Raw genomic sequence first — 9,205 nt, forward strand, 5'->3', positions numbered from 1 at the left:
GGAATGAAGGGAAGCCAATAAAGGAGAAATCTGCTCTCTCTTTCTAGTCCTTGTCAGTACTCTTGCTGCAGCATTTTAGATCAACTGAAGACTTTTCAGTGAGTTTTTTGGACATCCTGATAATAATGAATTACAGTAGTCCAGCCTGGAAGTAATAAATGAATGAACTAGTTTTTCAGCGTCACTCTGAGACAGGATATTTCTCATTTTAGAGATATTATACAAATGGAAGAAAGCAGTCTTACATATTTGTTTAATATCTTAATTGGAGGACATGTCCTGGTCAAAAATGACTCCAAGGTTCCTCGCAGTGTTACTGGAGGCCAAGGTAATGCCATCCAGAGTAAGAATCTGGTTAGATACCATATTTCTAAGATTTTCAGGGCCGAGTACAATAACCTCAGTTTTATCTGAACTTAGAAGCAGAAAAGTAGCGGTCATCCAGGTCTTTATGTCTTTAAGACATTCCTGCAGTTTAACTAATTGGTGTGTGTCATCTGGCTTCGTGGACAGATAGAGCTGGGTGTCATCTGCATAGCAGTGAAAATGTTTGCTATGCCTTCTGATGATACTAAGGTCCTAGCACTGAACCCTGTTGAACTCCATCATTAACCTTCAGTTAATTAACCTCAGTGTGTGAAGAGGACTCTCCATTGACATGAACAAATTGGAGTCTATTACATGTATAATTTAAACCACTGCAGCGCAGTACCTGTAATACCTACAGCATGCTCTAATTGCTCAGGATATTATAGTTGACAGCATCGAACGCTGCACTGAAGTCTAGCAGGACAAGCACAGAGATGAGTCCACTGTCAGAGGCCATAAGAAGATCATTTGTAACCTTCACTAAAGCTGTTTCTGTGCTGTGATGAGCTCTGAAACCTGACTGAAACTCTTCAAATGAGACATACATTAGTATTTCCACCATGTTACTTGTTGAACTTCTACAAGTAACTGCGGTTTATGGGAAAGCTTCAGCCCTGGTTACCCACCAAACTATTCCCATTTACTTGTCCCTGTCTGGTAATCATGAATTCTTTGGGTTTGAATATCCTTGTGCTGCTCTGACTCTTGGACATTCATGGCTGTAGGTTTACATCAAGGTCTGGCAGAGGTGTTTAGAAAAGAATAAAATCTTTCACCTCACTGACTGTATGACTGCTACTGATTGTTTTTATGTGGTGTACCCCTTCCCTTCAACCGTTTGTGCAACCATCCTTACTGGAACAAGAGGCTATGAAGAAATCTATCTTGGATTTTCTGGTTATAGGTAAAGTAAGTAAAGTAAGTAAGTAAAATTTATTTATTAAACGCTTTTCACAGACAGTCACAAAGCGCTGTACACAAATATTAAAATAAACAATACAACCAACAGACTCTGAGTCTGTGAGCGGAGATGAAGAGCAGCAGTGTATTTTATAAGAAGCTTGGATAAATAATCTGGAGCCTAGTCATTATTTAGTACTCTGTATGTTAAAACAAGAATTTTAAAGCGAATTCTAAACTCTATTGGGAGCCAATGTAAAGAATATACCGGTAAGATGGGAGTAATGTGAACACGCTTGGTAGAACGAGTTAGTAGTCTGGCTGCTGCGTTTTGTATCACCTGGAGGCGAGAGAGAGATGATTTATCCAAGCTAGTAAACAGGGAATTACAGTAATCTAAGCGTGATGACACAAATGCATGAATCAGTTTTTCCAGTTCAACTGAAGAGACCATATGTCGCAGTTTAGAGATGTTTCTTAAATGATAGAAACAGGAACGAGACAAAGATTTTACATGAGAGTCAAGGCCCAGAGAAGAGTCAAATATTACTCCAAGATTTCGAATATTTGACTTGACAGATGGACAGAAAGAGGCAAGAACCTGACTAATGTAGCTCAGGAGGAGCTATGATCATGGTCTCAGTCTTGTTAGTATTTAGAACGAGGTAGTTGCTTGAAAGCCAATCAGAAACCTCGGTTAAGCACTGGACTAGGGTGGACAGCCTATCCAGCTGATGAGGTTTAAAGGACATATGGAGCTGAATGTCATCAGCATAAAAACGATAAGACAGGTCGCTAAAAGACTGAATGACACCAGCTAAAGGAAGCATATAAAAAGAAAATAATAATGGACCTAAAACTGAATCCTGTGGGACCCCACAGGTCAGGGCAGCAATGTCAGAGGTGAACCTGTCAGTCCTAACAGAAAAGGTCCTGTCTGATAAATAGGAAGAAAACCAGTCTAGGGCAGAGCCAGATACACCAGCCAAAACCTTGAGCCTGTTAAGTAGGATTTTGTGGTCGATGGTGTCAAAGGCAGCGCTAAGATCAAGCAAAATGATCACAGAATAATTCCCTGCATCAGATGCCATTAACAGATCATTAAAGACTTTTAAGAGAGCGGTCTCTGTAGAGTGCTGCTTTTGAAGCCCAGACTGAAAAGGGTCAAGAATGTGTAATTTACATAATAGAGACCTGAACCGATTTTCAACTATTTTTATGGTATAATGGTGTTATACATCCATCTGGGAAAGAATGTCTCGGACTCCCGGACCATCAGCACCGGCTCCCCTCAGGGCTGTGTTCTTTCTCCTCTGCTCTTCTCCCTGTATACTAACTGCTGCACCTCCACCCACCAGTCTGTCAAGCTAATCAAGTTTGCAGATGACACCACCGTTATTGGACTCATCTCGGACGGGGATGAGTCTGCCTACAGGAGGGAGGTTGAACGTCTGGTGTCCTGGTGCAGCCACAACAACCTGGTGCTGAATGCCCAGAAGACAGTGGAGATTATTGTGGACTTCAGGAAGCACACAGCTCCACTCCCCCCCATCATCCTGACTGACACCCCCATCACCTCTGTGGACTCATTCCGCTTCCTGGGTACCACCATCACCCAGGACCTGAAGTGGGAGCCCACCATCACCTCCGTCATTAAGAAAGCCCAGCAGAGGATGTACTTCCTGAGGCAGCTGAAGAAATTCAACCTGCCAACACGGACGATGATGCAATTCTACACTGCAATCATCGAGTCCATCCTCACCTCCTCCATCACCGTGTGGTACGCTGGAGCCACTATCAGGGACAAACAGAGACTGCAGCGTGTTGTGCGCTCTGCTGAGAAGGTGATTGGCTGCAGACTCCCATCTCTGCAGGACCTGTACACCTCCAGGACACTGGGGCGTGCAGCTCGGATCACAGCTGACCCTTCTCACCCTGGACACAGTCTGTTTGACCTGCTCCCCTCAGGCAGGAGGCTCCGGTCCATTCGCACCAGAACCTCTCGCCATAAGAACAGTTTCTTCCCCTCTGCTGTTGAACACATGAACAATAACCATATGACTGTTCCCACCACTAACACATGACCCTACGCTGTGTTCACTGCATCATTCCATGTTTGGCACTGATCACCACCTGCACTCATGTATATACCATGTATATACCTATCTATCTACTTAGCACTTTTAATTCTTATTCTCATTTTTATTTTCATGTCTATTTAAGCTTAATTTATAACAGTATGTTTGCACTGAAGCACCGCAGCAATTTCCTAATGTTGTAAACCCGCTCAACATTTGGCAATAAAACCCTTTCTGATTCTGATCTTCCTTTCCTCTTGGTGCTGTTTTTTTCCTTGTGGCAAAAATGAATAATACACTACGGCATTTTATAGATTACTGTGGAAATATATCTAACACAACTAGTCAGTTCGAAATTTTGAAACTACAACATTTTTCTAAACTGGATCTCCATAAGGTCTATCACCCACTCCACATAAGCCAAGTGGATGATTTTCTTAACAATTTCATCTTTTTCACCAATTACATTCTTAATATTCCTGTAAGTTGGAGGGAATCAGTCAACAGGTGAGGTTAGTCTTGCAAAGGCTATTGGAGAACAGGCTTTATATGATTCATTTGTGAGTATGTTGACCAAACATGTATTTAGTCATGAAAAACTACCTATTTCCCATTTCTATGGTGTGTCATAGAGCCGTTTACACTTAGACTTTTTTCCTATGAAAAAGATTCGTGTTGTGATTCCCATCAGACTCAGATGACACGCTGAACCTGGCAGAAGTTCCCGTACTTGCAGGAATCACACACAGGGACAGACTTCCTCGCTAACCTGCAGCTCTCACACAGCAGGTTTTGATTCAGTTTTTTTGACAGGTCCAGAGCTACTTTAAGGCATCTTTAACACACTGCAGAAACATTGTTTTCACTGTCCGTGAAATTTAAATGTTGCTCTTTAACAGAGCCGGCCACTAAAATGTGGCCCTCATAAAGATAGTACAGGAGCACACATTCATTACCTCTGCCAACAAAAATTGCTTGTTTTTTGGCAGGATTTATGGAGAAGTGGTAGCGGTGACCAAGAATAGTTTTAGAATATTTAGGATTTTTTTTTTCCTTCATATGAAAAACACAAAAATGGATTACTTGTCGTACACATTATAAATTTACTGTCCAATGTACCCTCTAGTGCACGCTTTACAAAATAGCAAACAAAGGCTAGAGGCTGAAGGCTTTATATAATGTTTATTAACTGTGAGAAGCCAAAATTGTGACAGAGTGAGATTTAATTACTTGTGCAAGTTTAAAACTCTATAAAACTGAGACTAACGATGGGAAATCCTCACACTGGAGGAAAAAGGTTTACGCTTGCAGAGCCTCATGTTGCTTTACTAATAGTTTAAAGTTTAATTCCATTACTTCAGCAGCTTTTCACAGTTTACCACCATCAGAAAACTAAAAAGGAAGAGGCACGAGAAGGTTCTTGGTCATGAGAGGCATTTCTTTATTGATCCTCAGGGCACCAGAGACTACGAGAAATAAATAGTGATCCAATGAACACCAAAATAGAATCGCACCACGACATGAAACGCGGTCCGGCACAGACGGAGTATTTTCATCTTCTTACACAATATAGAACAGCTGGCCGGTTTTTGGAAAGTAGAAGTAAACAGCTGAAGCAGAGAAGTTATTTCTTCTGAGGGAAGGATGCCTTCACCAGCTCAAACAGCACATATCCAACACCTGGAAGGAAGAGCAAAAAGACGAAGATTAAAATGGATTTCAAAGTGCTTCACTAAGGATAAGGTCCCATTATTTCCCGATGGATCTGTATCCTCATATGTACTACTTCATGTTCTGTGGAAAGAACACCATTTGTTAATAGCAGTAGGAGTTACCATTACTTAATCCCAGCAAGATTGTTTCTATTTGTTTATCTGAAAGGTATCAAATATCAACTACCATGGTACTAAACTTGTGTACCACCTGAGGTTAAATTATCAGGCTGGATTTTTTAATTTAAATAAAAACTACAGCAGCTCATGAGGTTCATAAAGTAGCTCAGAGTTTAAAGCAGTTACAAAGACAGGTGTAATTACCCAGGACGGTGAGTGCCATCGTTGTCCTGTAGAGCAGGGCGTCGGCACTGCCTCCCTTTAAATGAACCGGCATACCGTTATCCTCCTGCAACAGAAGATTGAGGGGAACAATCAGGTTTGTAAGCCCTGCTTTAACCAGAACTCATCCAGACACTGACAAAGATTAAACAGTGAAGAGCAGCAGCAGTTTGCATGAAAGCCTGCTGATGAGGTTCCTACTAAAATAGTGATTCATTGTGATTGTTACAAAGTGAGCATCAAAAAAAAAAACTTTTCAAAATCTCTATCAATCTCTATATACAAATAAATAAAATTTTTCACAATAAGGGTGTTTTATTCTATAAAAGTGATATCTGCTTCTATTCCAACATGGCACAAAGACTTTTGTTTTACACATTTTGGGGATTTGACTGATCTTTATCCCCACTTCTAAATCACCATACCAAAGTGACGTAACATGACCATAATGTTCATGTCCATCAGGAAACTGGGTAAGTTAGAAATCTGCATTTCATGTAAAAATGTTTTAGAAAAAACAAACAATCTTTGTTATAAAATAACCAAAAATAACAGAAGAATACTTTTTCCAAGAAAATATGAATTTATCAAGAAAAAATGTGGAATAAAGCCCTCACTTTTTTAACCTTGTGTCAATAAATAAATCCACAAAGCAAAAATAATCTTTTAAAAAAGTTATGAAGCCAACAAAATTACCTGACGCTTTTAAAAAAAATAAATAAATAAAAAAAAAAAATCTGTTACTAAGATCAAAGTTAACATTTAAAAATAGATCCACTTTCTTCACGGTAAATCTTTAAGATATGTTAAAAAATATTAAATATATCTACTATCCGAAAAGTGCTGTGATAAAAATATATTCTTAAGACACAGGAGGACGTTTTAGGATATTCATTTTTATCACTGGTCTAAGTTACAGATTGAAAACGGACCTTTTGAAAGTTCAGGTCTAATTTTGTCCTCTTGTATTAAAGTATGCAATTATGTTTGCAGCTGTTTAATCATACAACACATAAGTAGCAGACTGGAGCAGCCAACAGCAGTGCAGGAGAACAAACCAGCTGGAAAACTAGTTTAGTCTGCAGCACACACTGGAAGCTGTTCAAATCATCTACATGTTCTTCATTTTCACACCGATGATCTGCTTCAGCACCAGCTCATCCTTTTCCTGAAAGCTAAAAAACTACTGAAGCCCAGCTAGTGCTGCTGTTAGCGGCTGATTTACTGCAGGTTAAGCATGCAGAATTAGTACTCCACTCAGTTCGGAGACTTATCTGTGGAGCTAAACTGACTGAGGTGTCCTCATTAGAAGAACCGCTGCTAAAGAAAAAAAAAAAAAAAAAAAAAAAAAAAAAAGCACCATTGACCACAAAACTGCAAGAGGAACACATAAATAATAATCCATCTTTGTGTAGACAGACCGGACACCAAAATCTAATTCTTTCAAAATTAAACACAAAGAAAACCAAGAAACTCGGATGGACGCTCGTCTCCACACTGCTCAGAGACTACAAATACTGTTTTAATGTCTGATCTCTGCAATTTAAAAAAAAAAAAATCGTCTACGTTTTTTGCAATTACACAAATCTTAAATGAACATTTTATTCACTGAGGATTTCTGAAGCTCAAACTGAAGTATTTACTGAGTTTAAGGACGCCATCCAAAAGTGAAAGCAAAACCAACCAACTAAAAACAGTTCTGACATAAACATTTCCAGCAACTGCATTTTTCCCCTGTTCTTCTCATCTACTTCTTCAGGGTTTCCTCCACTGTCCCATTTTATAGCTAAAGAATAAATAAGCTGATAGGAAAACTTTTAGTTTATAGTAAAACTGCTTGTTCTTTCTTTAAAACATTGCTGCAGGCTGACTGGACATGCAGAATTTACTCTATGATAATGTTTAAAGTTAAACTTACTCCTTATTTATGGCATTTATATCTATGATATTTATATAAAACAAATCTAATAAAAATTAGCAAACCACAAGTAATTAAAGGCATTGCCTTCATATTAAATACTTTTTAATTTAATCCAAAATAAGACGTTTTAAGAACATCTTAAGGATTTGTAAGCACTGAGAGGTGTCACGGGTTTTTAAAGTGGTATGTTTAGCTAATTTTTTTAAGAAAAAAAAAAAAAAAGCTATAGAATCTCATCTTAAGAGGTCTCAACTTGATTCAATTGCAGCTCCAGATTTTGGCCAGCAGAGGTCACCATTCAAGCTTGCATTTAACACTGGATCAAGTCATTGCTATTTTTTAAGAGCCCATTTAAACTTAAATTCAGACCATGACTGAAAACTTGGATATTAAAGATTTTTGTTTTATTTATTTATTATTCACTGTACTTCTGGCTCTAAAGCAAATCTGATATTGGTTAAAAAGAAACAGTTATACTGTTCAAATCATGTTTTCATGGTCTGAATGCAAAGTTAAAACAAAAATAAAAGATCCAGATAATTGACTGCAGCTCTGAGGGGACCTTAGCTTCCCCAAGCTTTAAAAATGATTGATCCCAGATCACGTTAGGAGCGCCTGAAGGTTGACGTTCAGATAACTGAGTACACACCAAAACAAGAGTCCATGAGAACATATTTCCTTTAAAATAAACACCTACAGAAGGGAGATAACAGAACTTTGGGTTTTTGTTGTTTTAAGTCAATGACACAAGTTAGGTGGGTGATTGTTGAGGGGCTTTGGTGTCCTCTGACTCCTTCCTTTGGTTGCTAAATTTAAAATGAACAGAGCAATTCTGTTGTCAGCAAGGTGAAGAAAATATGCTTAACTGTGATAAATATCTACAAATATGAACAGATGTGACACCATAGTGACCTTGGATAGCCACCAAAAAATTACATTAAAAACTTAAAGGACCTCCAACTTATATTATTCAGTGTGGATCCCTTGAACTAATCACACAGAATGAACACATTAACACTTCCATCATCATTAATTCAGCTTTCTACATAGAGACAGACACACACACACACACACACACACACACACACATACACACACACAGGAATTATTTTTTTTGACATATTAGAATGTTTTCAATGCTCCTGCATCCTTTAAAATTTCCCAGCGCACTCCCAATACCAAGATATGAGGTTTGGATCACAGGACAGAGCCTCAGTTCAAATAATAATTAATGTTATAGGTATACAGGAAGTAGGAAACGGTCGTATTCTGAATTTAAGGCCGACAACAGAAACACAAAGGAGGCCTTCGATGATGACAGGGTTTTATGGAACAGTTGGAAGTGCAGCGGTCTGTCTGTGTGACCTTTACCTGGAACACCTTCTGTTTCTGGGGGACTTTGTTCTCAACCTGCCGCCGGACGGAGCTGGAGATGCTCCGCCGCGCCACCTGCTGAAGCGCCTGGAAAACAGCAGCGCAAGGACACGGAGAAACACTCATTTAATGAAAATATAAGAACCCAGTCTTGAATACACAGAAAACAAACACCGAGAGGCCGGACACCACCGCTAAATACAACTCCTCTGCAAAGCTAATGCTAACTCTTCCCGGTGTTGACCCCTGCTAACCGTTCTAAGCTACATATAGCCGACTGTTTTTACACCGGTGGCTCATCCATCGCATTTATCCAGCTCACTAGTTAAAAAAACAACACCCAAGAGAAACTTCTAAATAGAAAATAAACTTACATAAAATTGTCTGTACATGCTCATCGTCCGTCTACAGTCCGCTGTCTGTCACAAGGGCACAGGAAACCTTTACTTCCGTTTCCACTGAATTCTTCTTCGCTATCATTAACTGTGCTCATGCTGCGCGCTGCTGCC

At 39.3% G+C, this 9,205-nt stretch overlaps 1 protein-coding gene across 1 annotated transcript; it reads right to left on the reverse strand.

The window, feature by feature from the left end:
* Positions 1–4,764: 4,764 nt before the first annotated feature.
* On the reverse strand, positions 4,765–9,205 carry LOC120724691 (cytochrome c oxidase subunit 7A2, mitochondrial). Its single transcript, XM_040017007.1, has 4 exons — positions 9,071–9,205; positions 8,694–8,783; positions 5,384–5,468; positions 4,765–5,027 (listed from the first exon to the last, which is right to left on the reverse strand). Exons 1-4 carry the CDS (start codon positions 9,092–9,094, stop codon positions 4,972–4,974), a joined length of 255 nt encoding a protein of 84 aa, XP_039872941.1. The 5' UTR covers positions 9,095–9,205; the 3' UTR covers positions 4,765–4,971.

The sequence above is a fragment of the Simochromis diagramma genome, unplaced genomic scaffold, assembly GCF_900408965.1.
Source record: "Simochromis diagramma unplaced genomic scaffold, fSimDia1.1 OVJJ01000802.1, whole genome shotgun sequence".
Classification (NCBI taxonomy): domain Eukaryota; kingdom Metazoa; phylum Chordata; class Actinopteri; order Cichliformes; family Cichlidae; genus Simochromis; species Simochromis diagramma.